The 17,533-nt window shown below is 46.5% G+C and overlaps 1 protein-coding gene across 1 annotated transcript in view; it reads right to left on the bottom strand.

Annotated features, from left to right (window-relative positions):
• Positions 1-979: 979 nt before the first annotated feature.
• Positions 980-17,533, bottom strand: part of LOC120843034 — a 33,172-nt gene continuing 16,618 nt past the window's right edge. Inside the window, exons 2-4 of the mRNA XM_040214242.1 lie at positions 10,750-10,868; positions 7,896-8,006; positions 980-1,087 (exon numbers count right to left, since the gene is read on the bottom strand). Coding sequence (XP_040070176.1) covers positions 980-1,087; positions 7,896-8,006; positions 10,750-10,868 — 338 coding nt within the window. The remainder of the gene's footprint in view (positions 1,088-7,895; positions 8,007-10,749; positions 10,869-17,533) is intronic.

The following is a 17,533-nucleotide window of genomic DNA, read 5'->3' as shown; positions in this document are numbered from 1 at the left end:
ATTACCAGCCTATAGCCTACTTGCATAGTACCTTCAAAAGTAATGCACTAACTTTCTTTAAATTATTTGTACTCTACTCATGATAGTTCGTGGTAAAAGTAAATTGCCACTACTCTAGATACATTTTCAAATGTGTATTTAGTATTTCATCTACAATACTCTTGAGTATTTTGCACAACACTGAACTTTATACGACAGAAAGTTAGTCACCCTCAATGGGTGTCTTTGCTTTAGACAAAAAAAGTTTAAAAATGCAGTATTGCTAGCCTGGAGTCTTTAACGTGCATAGTAGTGATAAAAAAACTCACGGCACTACGATGACAGGAAAGACGAGAGTGACCCAAAAAAATCCTCAGAGGTTCTATGACTCGACTGCAGCTTTCCAAGTGTAGGAACGAGGTTTCACAGCAGTATACTTACTCATTACTTTGTGATTTAGAATTTAAAATTTGTTAAATGGTTCTTTAAAGGGTAGCTACAATATCATATATGCTAAAGCACATGAAACAATTTTTTTATCCCATTATGAGTATTTGATGTATACAGAAATAACGAACTGCCTTTCTTAATGCATATTCCGAAGCTGAAATTCCTTTTCTTCGAGGGACGCCGGAGAGCTTCTTAGGATTGCCAATTTATGTTCAGGAATATTTATGACCACGAACCGTTTGGCCCATTTCCACTTCGCTGCCAATTTATGGCCGTAACTCATTCTATGTGCTCTAAGCATCCCAGAAATTTAAAATTACGATCATTCCACACGCCTATATTTATATATCTTTATTACAGCTTTGAATAGGACAATACAAATATTAGTCACCATCTCTGACTTTGTCTGAATCCGCTTTTTGCAAGGACTGTGCATCCTGCAACATTACTAGTAGAAAACGATGGGAAGAGAGGCGTCTTTATTGTGACTTGTTAATGCTATTTTTTCCTTAACGCATCACTAACAAGTTTTCTACTAGAAGAACTGTGGTCATAATAAATCAGTTTTATTTTGATGAAAATCTTCACCATTTCTTGGTTTTACTGGATCGAAGAACTGCACGTCGCATGGACCACGGCATAGACCAAAGCTGCATTTCTGTTGAAGAGGAGAAAGCAGAATACGCGGCCTATAAAGTGACAGAATATCTCTCAATATTAAAAAGGGTTAGGCCGCGAAAGTTAGACGGGTATGCTTCTATTCTTCTTCGATTGAACCGCAGCGAAAGGCTAGGTAGGGGCTGTGACGCGGCCTGGCAAAGTATTCTCGCGCCTCGCAAGGTAGTGTGTCAAAAGCTTTGATAGTAATAGGTGCATCGTCTTTGTCCTTAACGTAATGTTCGTGTTTTGTACCAGTGAAACAATTTGTTTCAATGAAGCTCTCAAACGTGATATTTGACAGTTAAATATGTAACAAATTTGGAACGGTTAGGCTTCTGGTTGGCGACGTTTTCATTGCAATCACGTTGGTTTATTGAGCATGCATGTCACCGTGGCCGAAGTGACGTTTTGCAAAGAAGGATTTCTTTTAAAACTTAAGTTATATAATTTAACGTCATTATGTACAGACTTAACCCGAGTTAGATATTTATTGGAAGTAGTCATTTGAACTTTAAAATGACCTTGCTGTTGCTTTTAAATGTCACCTGCCAACTGCAACTGCGCTCTTATAGTTTCTCAGGCGCGTCGCTGCGGGGTACTTCTGTGTTTTCTTCGCTAGCCCGCCTCCAGTCATTTGTTCAACTAAAAAGAAATATATCCGCGATTTGAAGAGGAGCGTGGCAAATGATGCTCAACCTGTACTACAAACTTAATTATGATTCTCGGAATGAGTCGTACAGAGAGATATTCTAACAACGCTTGATTTGTGATGAATGCGAGAGAAGAGTGCCACTGGCCACTGGCAGCATGTCTAGTGTCGCCGGCAAAAAGGCTTTTATTAGTCACTGGCGCTTGCCTTTATTGGCAATGCAAAAAGGACAAAAACGGCTTTGTTCCGCCGCACGTGCTTCGATCGTCAGTCACCTAGCAGCAGCTCTCTGTAGTGTACTTTTAGTAGAGTTGGTACAGCTCTAATGATTGCAGTACTCAATATACGAATGTTCATAATTTTTAATCTGGTAACGAAGCACCCTGGCAAAGTTAGTCACGACATATTGTACATAAACCCCGTGATCATGACCGTGTACGCTCTCTCATTTTAGACTTTCCCATGGCCCCATGCTTGCCCAAGCCAAAGTCGCTTGTACGACGAACGGCATGGGCTCGATATCTCGATTGTTTCCTTTCCCTTCTTTTAGCACTTTGTTTTTCCGCAACGTCTTAAAGGCCGCCGTACAGTTCGCGCTTTCCACTTTTTTTTGCGTTTCCTCCTCTCCTGCCCTCTTTTCCTTCCTTCACCGCCCTCCCCCACCTGTTTACCGCCCTCCCCCGAGGGGACAACACGGAGAGTGGATTAGGAGACGCCTCCGTTAATCCGGCCTAACCCGCCGAAGAGGGGGCCTGCTGCTTGACTAAAATTATTTCGCTGATCGAAAAAAGAAAAAAAAAAAAAAAAACGCCGCGGGCAGCGACCACATGCGCTTTGCCGGATGCGCAACGCTCCGTCCACCTTGAAAAAGCTTGTATGCATTAGACTAACATATTTCGAAGCGCGGCAGGTTTAGTGTAGGTCCTATCATAATGGTCCTGCAAGATTTCCCTGTCCGCCACAAGCTAGCCAATAATTCAAGAACATAACGACGGCAGTGTATTCAAACAGTGTAAAAGAAAATGTATATAATACTTATAAGAATACCGTTGCCTTCACTGCTTGGCTTTCAAATTTGTAGCGTTGCCAATAATCTTAATCAAACAATTTTTATGATTGAAGACCCCTCGTCGTGCATCGACCCCAAGATTACGCTTACGAGCAGCTCGAGTCACCGTAAACTTTTTTTTTTTTTTTTACCACTGGCAGAACACGAATCGCATACTTGGAAGGTATATACCGTCTGAAAACTCATATAGCTGGTTGAGTGAATGCAATACTATCGCATTCGTTGAAGCTTGATTTGTTGATTCGAACTTCAACAAATCACACGCACCCATTCTCCCCATTTTTGTTTACCCAGTCATAGTCGTTCCCTCACGATGCAATACGAGTACAAGTAACTGCAGTTTATGCATTGTTGACGTTGCACAGCCGTGATCGCACGGCTTTTAAAAGCGCTATAGAACGAGCACAAGCGTCGAATTCCGGTACACTGATTGATTTATGTCTCACCGCCGTGACGCCACACGAGAAACGCGATTTCGTTCTGTCTGGGAAATTAGGAACACAAAAATCAAGCTATAATCCCGGAAATAAAACCAAGCGAAATTGATCTCTACATCCAATACCCGACCGTTTGCGAGGTGACTAGGCGAAAACATATATTACCTCCGTGCCTTTACCCTCTGCAAACCGCCAGAGAGAGTCATACAAACTCCTTGCTATTGTCAACACGATTGCGTTTGCAAGCCGGTAGTTTGACTCGGCTGGGATTCGTCCGTCTCATAGCTCTTTGTGAAACCAGAAAGGTAGATACTTTTCTACATTGCGGTTTGCCCGGTGCCTCCAGTAATTTACGGCCAAAATCACACTGGAGGCGCTTCAGCAATGTTCACTCTGGTCGACACACGTGCACTCTAAAAATGCCAGTCGTCTGCCTTCCCAAAATATACTTGAAGAGCCAATCATAGAGACCGACGGATAACGAGGCCGAAATTATGCTTATACCACAAAACAATTATAACACAAATTTGGCCTCGTCATTCCCAAACTGGTTGCCGGACGAAATTCTTTATGCGTATTGCAAGCCAGGATTGGTAATAGTAACATAAGATACGTACGGCAGAATTCCCTGCCATAAATAAAATGATTTGGCTAACGCCAAAGTAACGCGAAATAGGTGCAAAGAGTTTTGCAAAAGGGAGCGTAAACCGAAAAAAAAAGAAAAAAAAGACAGAAGAAAAGGAGAAATAAGAAAAAAGAAATCTCTGGTGACGTGGCCAAAAAAAATTTCTGTTCATTTGATTTTTATTGACACGTGACCCAACAAAAATATAAACGAAATAAAAAATAACACGAGAAAGAAAACCATCCCCTGCCCGGTTTCGAAGCTAGGCCCTCTTGATCGTGAAACTAGCGCGCTATTCGTTGCGCCTAGTTGCGCCAACAAAACTTTTTTTTTTCTTTCTATATTGCAAGTTGCGCCGACATAACTCTGCTTGTAATACTCACGCATTCTCACATCATAGGAGAAAGCTTAGGTGCCTTCGTAGTTTTTCATGTATGTGTTGTTTTTATTTGTGGGAAAAGTTCACGTTCCAGAATGCTGTTAGAGTTTTGGAACAAAACGAGTTTTCTTCATCCGAGTCACCTTCTAGAGCCAGTAGACCGCACTGGGTCGTCCGGCTAATCAAGCAGCTATTTTCAAATTCTCTGACGTGCCCGTCCTCGCATCCGAGGTCGCCGTTTGACAAGCTTATCTTCCACCTGGGAGCCGGAACCCCCACGGCAGCTTTGTTCCGTCCCCACTCCTTCTCGAGAGGATGGCTCGCCCCGAGGTTAATCCCATTCTCTAGACGCCCTTTCCACCCAACGCTGGCCCTTTCCCTTTCCGTCTCCAGCTTCGGGAGAGAAGGTTCTTCCCTGCAGAACGTCCCGTTTGTACAGCGGCCTTTAAAGTCCGTGACAGGTTAAAGATTCAGGGGAAACTTCTCGCACCTCTTTCCATTTTAGCGGAGAAGAACGCAGGGGAGGAGGCGACCTCCTCTCTAGCGTTCGCTCTGCTAAACGGGAAAGAGAATGAGGGAGTTTTCCCTGAACTCTTTTTAACCTCTCACCGACTATAGCTTTGCCCAAGCTCGCCGCACTCGCACCCTGTCGCACTACACGGCAACTCCAACATTATTGTCGCCCTCGTCCCCCTGCCCTTTGACCTTCCGCCTCGTCGCGCATAGTTTATATTCTTACGGAGTAAAACCATGGCGCGAATCCGGTACGCTTTATTGGCCTCTTTTCAAGTAGGTCACAAGTGCGCTCACACCGGCAAGTATACTCCGTCTCACTAAAACTTAGCAGAGTAGCCCTACAGGGGAAAGAGCGTATGCCAACCTGTTCAAGAAGAGAGGAAGGAGGAACGACAGAGAAGGGCTGGGATTCCCCCATTTCTCTTTTCCCTCCTCTTTAACATATATGGATACACTCTCTCGCCTGTAGCTTGTACTGCACGGTTTTAGTGAGACGGTGTGTAGACACACGCGGCGGCGGCAACTTTCTTTTGTTACTTTTAAGGCCCTATCGGTGCCCATTTACGCGCAATTATTGTCACAAGGCGGACGCGTTTTTTTTTTTTTTCTTTTTTGCTTTCCGCGGTGTTGATCGTTTTCGCCTCCAAAACTGTTGTTTACCGCCAATATTCTACAGCCATCGTGTCGCCGCCGCCGGCCGTCCTCGGTGGTCCTTCCCATGGTAGTACGTCGCCGTCAACGAGGGTCGGTTTACTGACACGAGTCGTTTTTTCCCATACAAAGAGCGTGAGCGCGAAAGGGCCACGGGCGTCTCCTACGGCACTAATCTACACGGCGGGACCAAGCGGGGCCGGGACATCGCTGCCTGCTGCGATCTCCCAGTCCTTTGGTCCCGCCGTGGTGATTATTATCTCTGCTTGGGCGAAAGAGAGGGACGTTCAAACAGGCAAACCAGGGCCCTGGGATTCCTTCGTGGTTTTACTCCATGAGGAATTTCCGATGTGCCGCCCGGCGTGGAGGTACGCCCGGCTGGCTCGCTCAGCTACCCTTGGTCCTTCGACATCGGCTTGCCTGCTTCCTCTCCGATCACATGTGTAGCTTGCAATCAGAGAATACAGAGAACACGAAAGCAGTTCCAAATGTCGCGCGAAGACTGTTGTGCAGTAGGACGCGACGGAAAAATTGGAAACGTAGTGTCGCGCGCGATAGCTTGGCCCCGTAGGCGCGAAGGTTTTGTGTGGGCACCATTTCATGAAAAAGCGCTCTTACGTGTAAGAGCGTCCAGACCGACGGCAAGTTCGTCCGTGACGATCTCGTCGTCGTCATTTGCGTAATTGACTTTCTGTAAAACTTGACGCTTAGACAAAATTAGAGCAGGAAGAAAAATGACGGGAGTGCATTTGTGGGACGGTCTGACCATAAAATTACAATCGAAGAAAACGAAGACGAACAGATGTGTTAGCGCTCAAAGTATAAATTTTGGTGTACACCCTGTATGTATGAACAAATATATATCTTACTACGCTATGTGCCTACATACTAAACAGACTATAATACGGCCCATATCTTACAATACCACATTAAAAGCTCCTATGACGATGAACTGTAAACTAAATTTGGTAGTATTGTGGATGATAAGTTATCTTTGCTATTTGAAGGAGCAAACAATACTTCATATTTTATACACCTACCTTGCAAGTAAATACACAATATTTAAAAAGTGAAAGCCGTTTACAACTTCCTGTAACGCCGAATTGGAGCGCAGCTCTTGAGGAGGAGGAGTGGAGGGTATATTCCTCCTCCTCCCTCGTGATCATGCCTGCTAGTCCTCCTCCCCTCCTGCTCCCCGTCCCTCTCCTTTACCACCTCCTCGTCCTTCAAGCTCCTCCCCTCCCCTCGCCTCCGCCTCCTCGTCTCTCCTCCCCCCCTCCTCCACCTTCGTACTGCTTTCCTCCTTGCCGCTCAAGCCGGACAATGAGGGGAGGAGGAGGAGAAGGAGGGGGAGGAGGAGGAGGGGGAGGAGGAAGAGGGGGGGAGGAGGAGGGGAGGAGAAGGGGGAGGAGGAGGAGGGGAGGAGGAGGGGGAGAAGGAGAGGGAGGGGCGCGGTTACGCCGACGCCGACGCCGACGGCGACGGCGACGCCGACGCCAACGGCGACGCCGCTCAGGCTGGAAACGGGCCCCTAAGAGCTGCGCTCTAAAAAAAAAAACTGTGTGCCGCATTTACTTGATAGGTCGCTTCTCATAAATGCGCGCCCTCCAATAATTTCTCCGAGGCCGCCATATTTTCGGCACACACTTTGAGCATTCATGAGACACGAGTAAGCGTTTGTCGCGTACTCGGTGACAAACATATTTGACAGGAGTGCTTTGGCCGCACTCGGCGTGAGCTCGAATCCAATGACACGCTCCGCGCAAGAAGTGATTCTCTAAATTTGGCGGCCGCCAGTGTTACTTCATGTTTTTTTTTTTTTTTTAATTCATTCTGAAATATAGCTAACTGTAAAACGATAAGACAGGTGGAAAACAATACTTTCATTTCTCTGCCCCCTGACAAGTAAATTACTGTAAACAACCGTCACCAACTATCAAATGGACATTTCCGGAAAATCCTACAAGGCAAAGCCAATACGTAACCTGTTTTGTCAGCGTTATGCTTTCTTTCTATTCTGAAATCGCAAAACTTCTAAACAAACATGAATCTATACTTCTATTCATGGATTCTCCTTCAAACGCCGTATATCGGATTGCAATAGTGCGTCAAACAGACGATTGAAAAGGCTGCTTAATTGCAGAATGGTTAATTGATCTGTGCTTTCTTCACTCAAAAACAAAAAATATATTTTATATCATACAATTTTTATATGGTATTACGGGACATGGGTCGCGAGTGTCACCTGTATGGTTGTTTTATATTTTTCATAGGGCTGCTGGAGGCTACAAAGGCCATAAGCCACAAGTCCGCAACAATATCTTATGCAATTAGCGGAGGTGGGATATATGCAGCATTCGCCGTTTCGTTGTATGATGTCTTTCCCCCAGCAAAGATTGTTTTTGTTTTTTTATGAGCATTAATTTGATGATTTTTGTTAAATAAACGCTATGCATCGCAGCCTTTCAGCTGTCACTTACCTCACCATATGGTCCGCAAGGAAGTCCATCCTTCAACCTTACGTACTCATTTCTTACAAAATTATTCGTTCTTACCATACATTGTACTTTGCAAACCTCAAACCTTTGGAACTGGAATAGACATTGCGTGAAATACCTGTCAGACGCCTTTACAAATAATACGGATGCTCAGTAGCCTAAAAACTAAATTAATGCAGTTACCTATAGTCACTGACAAGGCAAAAGCAGCTAGACGTCTCTCTGGAGCGCCCGGCATTTAGCGCGCACTTGTTGCCTTTAGCCTTTCTTTGCTTGCACGTACCCTCTTGTCCAAGCCGCGAAGCCACCGACACGGACTCTATCTTCCCGCTCCCCTGTATCATACTTCTCGGCTCAATAAATGCTTTGACTGACTGAATGACTACACGCTGGATGCTCCCGAGACGCCGATGCGTGGTCGAAGCTTGGAAGCTCGTGCTGTGGTCGGGACAAACCCAGCTCCTCTCAACCGTTCTTATTTTTAAGTAGCGATAGCTGTACTTAGCTGCGTACAATTTAATGAGGATAAAAGCGTTCGCGGACAGTCCCAGAGCACGTGCGGGGTGTCAGGGTATCGTGATGCGCATCGGGGGCGGGAGCGGGACCGGTCAAGATGGGGGGCGCCTGGAGAGCGCGCGACACGAGAGCGCCGACGGCAGAGGGCATGACAGGCAAGCGCATCAACACGAGAGCGCACGACAGCAGAGCGCCTCGGCACGACAGCGCGCGTGACGAGGGCGCTGAACAACAGCTGCCGTCACTATACTCCGTTTCACCTCATGTTGTACCGCAGAGAAGGCTAGAAGCGCGAGCTCATAGCGTTGGGAGCTACTCTTCACGCACGAGAGCTTGTGCCGCCGAGATGTGCCCTAGAGCAAGGAGCTCGCGCTTGTAGCCTTTCCTGCGGTACATCATAAAGTGAAACAGAGTATAGGGTGCCTTTATCCCGTGGCAGAATGCTCAGGTATCGAATCCCCTTCTATACACCATTTCAAGAATCACAAGTCCTCAGCCCAGCGTGCGACCTCCTCAGCCCAGCATGCGCATGTTTGTCGCTTCGGAAAACGAGAAAATTGGGCGCCAAACGCACGAACACAAAAAATGGAACCGGCCAGGAATCTAGTTGTATACATTTGATTATCTGTTACGCGACAGCCAGCACATGCACAATTTGTGAGTGCACCTTTATATTTCGTCATTATTCATAGGAACGAACAGGTTGGTTTCGAGTGCGTTCCGATTTGCCAGAATTAAACATTATAGTTATGTAACACCTGCGCGCACGGTACTATCCTGTAACCTTACTCTCAGTAGACTAAAATGTTCAATCCGCCCCAAAAAGCTCATCGCTATACTGATTTCTTTTTCACCCATATTTATATATGAAGCGAATTTTTGTTTCTGGTGGACAAACATAACAACTAGAATTGTTTCGAGAGTGGAAGTAGTGACAAATTTTAAAAGTAGCACTCTATAAGCGGCAGCGATTGCAGCTGCAGTAATGTATTGTGTTAGTATAGATAACCTGAACGAAATAAATGATGTTAAATGGCGTGACTGCAGACCGCTGCTTTCAACAAGCTTCTGTCACTTCGTCCAGCTTAATTTGCATACTCATCAAATTAAGTGACATCAAGCATTTCAAACGCGACTCCATTTGGTGTTAAAATGTCACCTCCGTGAAAACATGTGTGTGAAGACCCCAATATCGATCATTTCCAAAGCGCGCACATGCGCCCTCACGACGCCCGCTCTAATGACACGCGCTCTCATGCCGCGGCGCTCTCCTGTCGTGCGCTTTGGTGTCGCGGTGCTCTGGTGCCGTGACGCTCTCCCGTCGCGCGCTCTCCCGTTGGCGCACTAGTGTTGTGTGCTCTCGTGTTATACAGCCGATCTTTGATAGCGTATGATGTGAGAGGTGAGGAGGCCGGGTGCCTGGGCTTGCCGGACAAGACAGGCGTCTTGACACGAGTCATGCAGGAGCTATGCAAGGGTTCTGCGGCGACTAGCTTGTTTCTGGCGAGATATGTCTGGGGGGATGGAAGCGGTTAGGGCAGGGAGAGCGCGAGTCTTCCGTGGGGATTGCAGCACAGGAGAGTTGGTCAGTCAACACGTATCCAGGCACTCCGGCGTGGCCTGGAACCTTATGGAGTGTTTAGGTTCTGTGGGGTATAAGGCCAGGTGAACTGAAAGTGTGCGCAGAACGCAGGAAGGAATCGCGTAACCAATGAAGGCGCGAAGCGCATCCTGACAGTCGGAGACGATGGTGCGATGACCGGGGGAGGAGTGGCAGAGAATTGAGAAGGCTAAGGATTGGGTTTCGAGGGAGAGGGCGGCGGCACGAGCATTCCTGCTATACGAGGGGCCGCCATCGCCGCACAAGTAGATGGATCTTCTCCTCTAGGACTTGCTTGTTCATCATCGCAAGATAGGCAAGAATTCACACCCCATGATAACACTCTATATACGCGGAATGAGGACCTTCCACCACGCTTACCACGTCGACAATCACCACCGACGCCATGTTTTTAAACGGATATCAGCAACCACGACCTGTATGAAACATGCGCGGCCGAGCTTTCCTCGGCCCTTGGTTGTTTTAACGATGTGGTCGCTCCGTTTGTTCCCAAACGTAGAGTGAAAAAGTTTAGCACGGTTCAACTTTTCGCGTTGCGAACGACACGGCCGTTTGGCACCTCGTTGCCACAGAAACTCGTCGTTACAACCGGGTACTACCGTTCGTAGTCGTAGCGATCGCTCTGAACACAACTTTCTAAACGGGCCATAATAACGTTGCATGTAGTTGTCACGCTAACCAGCCAGGTGAGCACCTTACCTCGCCACCAATCTTTCTGCACTCTTTGTGAAATTGATTTTCCAGATATTGCTTACATTCTTGGGGCATGTGGGTCAGCTTTTCATCGAGATACCAGTTCCCACTCATTGATTTCGCATCTGAAGAAACAAAAATTCGAATGTTTATCTTAGGAAAACATTCACTCGAGAATTTTTTTTTTTCGCACTGGCAGTTATCGACCAACCACGGTAGGACTGGGTATTCATTACAAAGAACACATGATCATAATAAACAGTCAGCAAATAGTGCAACAAATTCGTGGCAAGCTTTTTTTGTTACTATTAAGAATCTTTTTGGGCAATTGAAAACATTATCGGGAAAGCTATTCCAATGATCTATACACCTTACAAAAAATAAAAATGTAATAACATTCGAAGAGCACATGTAAAGATCAAATGCCTGTTGTGCTTGTTTCGAACTTTACGGGAGTTTAAACATTTATTATGTTCATCTTTGTTTAACATGTCGGCACCATTATTAATTTAAATTAACATTTTCAAGCGATTTATTTGCCTTTGTATTTCTATGTTGTTAAACCCAGCTCTATGTCGCAATTCAGTAATCTATGTGCTTAATTTATATCATTGTACAGGCTGTCCACCAAGAAATTACTTTTTTTTCTCAATAACTTTTACAAAAAGAATAAACGAAAAGGATCGACAAGGACGGACATCTTCCGCTTTTGTTTGCCTTTTTTATTATCATGCTTTTTGTAACAAGTTATTAAAACCAACGCGCTCAACGTTCAACTCTTTATTTTTTTATTCATTTCCTTACGAGCAAAAATAATCTACGCATCGCTGAACGCTCATTGTTCCCCCAAATGTAGCCCTAGATGTCCAAACCAGGTGACAAAGTTCTAGAACTAACTCTTATTTTGTTCGAAAATTATTTCCTTAAATTTCCGATTGAAAAATGGCGTGCGATGGAGCTCTCAAATACATGAAGCTGAATGGCGACAGACGCTGGAAATTGGCGAAAACTGAGTCCATGGTTTGCTATTGAAATGTTCAACGATCACTTATAACTTTTGTATTAATCAATGTTTAGTTTCAAAACTTTCGCACCAGGCTCGAACCGCTAGGGCTACATTTGGGCGGAGAATGAGCGTTCGGCGATGAGTAATTTATTTTGGCGAAAAAAAAAATAATTTTGGGGGTACATGTTGCAGATAAACGAAGTGCCGTGTTCTAAATTCTTTGTAGTTCCTTTTTTTTTTTTTTTTTTGCGTGTCGCGTGAATTGTTTTTATGCAGCGCTGACATACTTCAAGGGGCGATGCAACAATTTTTCTACTTTGCGCAAATACCGCTTAAAACGAATCCCTGACGTTAATGACCTATGAAACACGCGTTCGTTTTTTACCCCAGGCAATAGAAGTTTCAGAAGAAAATTAAAGGAAAACGAGCACCGTTCACCCTTTCAACTCGCAGCAAGAGCAAGCCGCCACGTGATCTGGAGCCGATTATATGCCGCCAATGTTGATCATAGCCACGCGCTGGGGTTGGCAAAGCACAGGACACGCGCTGAGTTCCAGACATTGTTATCATCATCGTCATCATTATTTATTATTCCTTGAAGGCCCAGGGGGCATTATACAAGAGAGTGAACATTTAAAAAACAAACAAAAAAAACAAGTAACAAAACTATTTATCTACAAAAACACGCTGTAATTTAGTTATGGGTTAGAAAAAAACAAGCTAATGGCTGCAGAAAATTTCTCAGTATCAGATAAGGAAACAATTACGTCAGGCAGTGAGTTCCAGTCGTCAATGGCCAATGGTAAAGTAGACATTTGGTGAGTGACGGTTGACGATGAAATCGGACGGAGTTTACAAGAATGGTCGAGACGAGGGAAAATGCGGTAAGAAGGTGATAACAAGCTTTGTCTGAGATGACTGTTGTAATAAAAGACCCGATGAAGAAGAGAAGGACGAGACACCTTGCGGCGGTGAGAAAGAGTGTCAAGGTTAGCTGATTGGCGAAGTCCAGATATGCTTGCGTAAGGGGAATAGTCCGAATAAATAAAACGGAAGGCCCTGCTTTGAACGGATTCCAGGTTGTTAGTTAGGTATGCCTGCCACGGTGACCATATGGAAGAAGCGAATTCCAGTTTAGTTCTGACCAAGGTAGTATAAGCTAGTTGTTTTACGGGTTATGTAGCTTGTCTGAGGTTACGGCGAAGAAATCCGAGAGTGCGGTTAGCATCGGCGATGACAGTTGTTATATGAGTGGTCCATGACAGGTCAGATGTCAGATGTTATGGCTCGGCTATTGCCGTCGTTGCAGTGATTGGACACGGGCCACTATCTGAATGCATGTCGAGGCATCGATTGTCACGAGCCCAGATCGAATGCGTACGCAGTCTTCGCGTCCACTGTGTGAGCAGCATTTGAATATAGTCACCGCAAAGCTCGATTGCGCATTCCCGGGGATTGTACTGTTGCCATTGTCCCCATAGCTCCGTCATCAAATTTCGCGAAGGGGCAAAAGGCGGCTTTTGGAAGGAGAGACTGAAAGAAAAGCTCCGCTTTCATTCTTTGAATTCCGCCGCCACAAAGACACTTCTCAGTCAGTGGTGTTGCGTTCGAGTATTCTCGTGTCCCACAAGTGCCAGGAAGCTGGTGTAAAGTAAGAAATATTCCTACCCAATGTCGTTGCACAGCCCCTTTCACAACTGGCAAAGTCAAATCTTCAAAACGCTGTTTTGAAGTTGATTTTGAGAGTATCTTAAAGACATTTCGATGGCGTTGCATGATTCATTTTTTTATGTTTGATTGACAGAAAATTTTCAAACAATGTACAGACAGAAAAATACTCCTAAGTAATTTTGGTTTGTCGCAACTGTGGGCATATTCTTCCCAGTGTTGCTTTAATCAAGATGTAGAGGAGTTAAATTTTTCGTAATTGCCATGAAAAGAGTTGCTTTAATTGGAATTTGCCATTCATCACTGCATCGCCTCATCGTAGGTCCCGCCGGGATAGCCTCTCTCCCCTGACTCGCTGGGAAAACTAAGTGCGGCAATACCGGGAAGTGGTAACGCCGAGGGCCGAACGACGCCAATATCCTCCACAAACGTCGGAAAGCACTCAAACTAACGACGCGACGAATCGGAACGACGCTTCTGCGACGGTGTCAAATACCCTCGAAGTTACCATCGACGGCCACGACGTGACGGCGCTCATCGACATCAGAGCAGACTATTACGGTTAGAGTGAAAAGCTCTCTCGCCGCCTTTGCAAAGTGATGACGCCGTGGGACGGCTCGAAAATACGAACCGCTGGCGGGCATTTCATTACACCAGTGAGAAGGCGTACTGCAGGCGTGGGCATCCACGGGGAGCCCTGTCCAGGGAAATTCGTCGTCCGGACAGTTCGAGAGACGTCATCCTTGGCATGAACTTCATGTGCGAATAGGGTGCCGTGATCGACCTTGGGGCGAAGAGATTGACGCTGCGAAAGCCCGTCCCAGCTCCGCAGGGATTCAAAACGACGCCAGCGACCGTCCGAGTTATTGCACACCACGTGCACCTGCCGCCGCGTTCGAGTGTTCTTGTGCCCGTTGTGACCGATGCAGTCGCCATCGGGACGGTACTTCTGGAAGGCAACGTCCAACTGCTTCTCGGAAGTGGAATAGGCGTTGCAAGGGGCGTAACAAAGCTGCAAAATGGACGCACAGTGGTCCTCGTGTCGAACTTTCGACAGGAGACGCAGCACCTCACAAAGGGTGCTGCTGTTGGCGCTGTCGAGGAACTCCGGAACGCCGCCGAAATGGCCGCGACCTCCGATGAGCTTTTACCATCTTAGCCATACAGTACGCCGCCGCCGCAGCTTGACATTAACCCCAAGCATAGTGCAGTATTGGGTAAAGTACATCTAAAAGGTATTTTAAGTAAAGTACAAATAAATGAGACGGGATGTACTTCAAGTAAAGTGGTAAGTACATCAGATGCAATGTACTTGAAATAAAGTACTATAAATACAGTGTACTTTCAAAGTAAGGTACAAGTATTTAACACATTTATTACGCCCTTTATTCCCCTATACAGTGATTTTTTAACGTATGCATTGCCGGCTTGCAATGGTATTCAGGCTGCATGACCTATTTTCAAAAAGAGCGGCGAATATTTGATGAAGTCAAGTGGCCACAGAGTAGATATTTTTCAGGAATGGAGCCAAATTCAGAAGCCCCTCTTCTGAATTTGGCACCGCTTGCACTGTATTGTTGCACCGAAAGTGGTTAAATGTACTAGGAGAAAGCATGGCGTCAGCCCCGTAGCTTCCGCAAGCAATCCTCTCATAGAGGAGTGTTTTCTCCTTAATGAAAAAAAAAAATAATGAGTGCGCAAGCGAGCTGGTATAATTAATAATAATGTGACGTAGTTGGGGTGCAAAAATAAAAAAATAAGAAACTTTCAAGTCGAAGGAGAAGACAAACGAGAATGTCTGAAAACATTCTGGCGTTCTCTTCTGTTGTATTTTTCTTAGAATTGAAAGTTGAATTTTTCCGCACCACATCTCAGGTGCCACATTATGATTAATTTTGCTCTCCTAATATTTTAAACATCCCCACTCGCACTGACCGACCGAGAAGTAACGAGAGTTCGAAAAGCTACGGGAAAGCCGCCCCCAGAACTAACAGAGCGATGCGTCGTCTGCTCACGTTTCTGGTGAGAGTAGAACATCCTTCCCACTATTTTTTGGGAGTTGACAAAGCATCATTTCGTGATGCAAATTTAAGAAAATCAAATTTAGGGGCTGTAGTTTGAAGCTGGGCATTGTACTTTCCTCGGAAAGTACCAGAAAAAAGTATTTTAAGTAAAGTACAAGTACATACTCAGAAAATGTACTTCAAGTAAAGTACAACTTTCCTAAATCTACTTGAAATAGTACTTTAAGTACAATGTACTTGAACTACTTTCCAACACTGGCTTAGTGCCACCGAACGACGACAGCTCAAAGACCTCCTCGCCAAATTCAGCGACTACTTTGCGACGACGTCGAAAGAGCGCGAAACAACTGTTGCGAAACATCGTATCGTCACCGACGAGGATGCGTTCCCTGTGCATCGGCCGCCGTACCGGGTCGCGCCAGAGGAAAGAGAGGCAATTCACAAACAAGTTCAAGAAATGCTCACCGACAACACAACCCAGCCTTCAAGGAGACCGTGCACCACTCCGGTCGTACTGGTGATAAAGAAGAACGGAACGCTTCGATTCTGTGAAGATTACCGGCAGCTCAACGCGGTGACGAAGGAGGGCGTGTCCTCGCTCCTCCGCATCGATGACACACGGGACCGGCTGCGCTGCTCTAGGTACTTCTCTGGTCGATGACCCTGAAGAGGGTCTACTGGCACATGAAAGTAGAAGTACGGGACCGAGAGAAGACTGCCTTCGTCACGCCCGATGGACTGTACGAGTTCAATGTGATGCCCTTCGGACTGTGCACAGCGCCAACAAGTTTTCAAGTTTTCAGGGTGTCATGGACATCTTGCTCACAAGCCTCAAATGGCAGAGCTGTCTCGTTTACCTTGACGACGTCGTGGTATTCTAAGTCAACTTCGACAAGCACTTGCGTCGCCTTCGGGCCGTTCTTCAGGCAATCAGGACCACCGGACTCACCCTCAAGCCGACGTTGTACCAGTTCACCTTCGGCGAACTGAAGTTTCTAGGCTACGTTGTAGACAACAAAGGTGTTCGCCCTGACCCTGAGAAGTTTCATGCCGTAGCGGGATTTCCACCACCCACAAGAAAGAAGGCCATCCAAAGATTCCTTAGACTTTATAAGGTGCGTGAGCGGTGCTTCTCACAAAAGACACCGTTAGCTTCGAATTAAGAAAAGAACAACAGGCATTCGGGGAGGAGGGGGGGGGGGGGGGCGAGCTTGTGTGGCGACTCTAGTCGCCACTTATTCTTGGCCACTTCGACCAGTCATCTGAAACAGAAGTTTACACGGACGCCAGCAATACTGGACTCGGCGAGGTATTGGCCCAATGACAAAGAGGGTACAAAGTGCGTGATAGCCTAAGCTAGTCGGACGTTGTCGAACGCGAACGCCGTCGTCTGGGCCATCACGAAATTACGCCCGTACTTATACGGTAGCCCTTTTCGAGTGCTCCCCAACCACCAATCGCTATGCTGGTTAGCGAGGCAGAAGGGCGCATTGGGACGCCTCGCTCGATGAAGCCTACGTCTGCAAGAGTACGAAGTCACCGTGGTCTACAAGCCAGGCCGAAAGCAGAGCGACGCCGACTGCCTGTCCAAAGCCACCGTCGAGTCAGCTACCGGGTGCGCCAAAGACGACGACGGCAACGATGACTTTCTTGGCGCAGTGAGCGTTAACGGCATGGCACCGCTCTAGTTTGAGGATCATGAGCTGCGCGCATTGATCGACCACTTGGAGGGACGAGGAGGAATGATTCGCCCAGCCTTCTCACACGCCCTGCCGAAATTCGCCGTCCGCAGAGGTCTTATCTAAAAAGAGAACTTTGGGGAGAGTAACTCGACGTCGCTCCGTATAACTCCTACTAGTCTTCGAGAAGAGATCTTCCAAGCCTGTCACGACGACCCGACATTTGGTCACCTTGGTTACAGCAGTACTGTCGCGAGTATTCGAGAGAGGTACAACTACTGGCCCAAGCCCTCGAAGGCTGTTCACCTTAACACACGATGGTGCCACGAGTGCCAGCGACGACCGCCGACGAAGCCGGCATGCCTCTTGCAGCCGAGCGCGTCTCCGACTGCACCGTTCCAGCAGATTGGAAT

The sequence above is a fragment of the Ixodes scapularis genome, unplaced genomic scaffold (genome assembly GCF_016920785.2).
Source record: "Ixodes scapularis isolate PalLabHiFi unplaced genomic scaffold, ASM1692078v2 PGA_scaffold8__174_contigs__length_109621045, whole genome shotgun sequence".
NCBI lineage: Eukaryota > Metazoa > Arthropoda > Arachnida > Ixodida > Ixodidae > Ixodes > Ixodes scapularis.
This window is presented reverse-complemented; position numbering and strand designations above follow the sequence as displayed.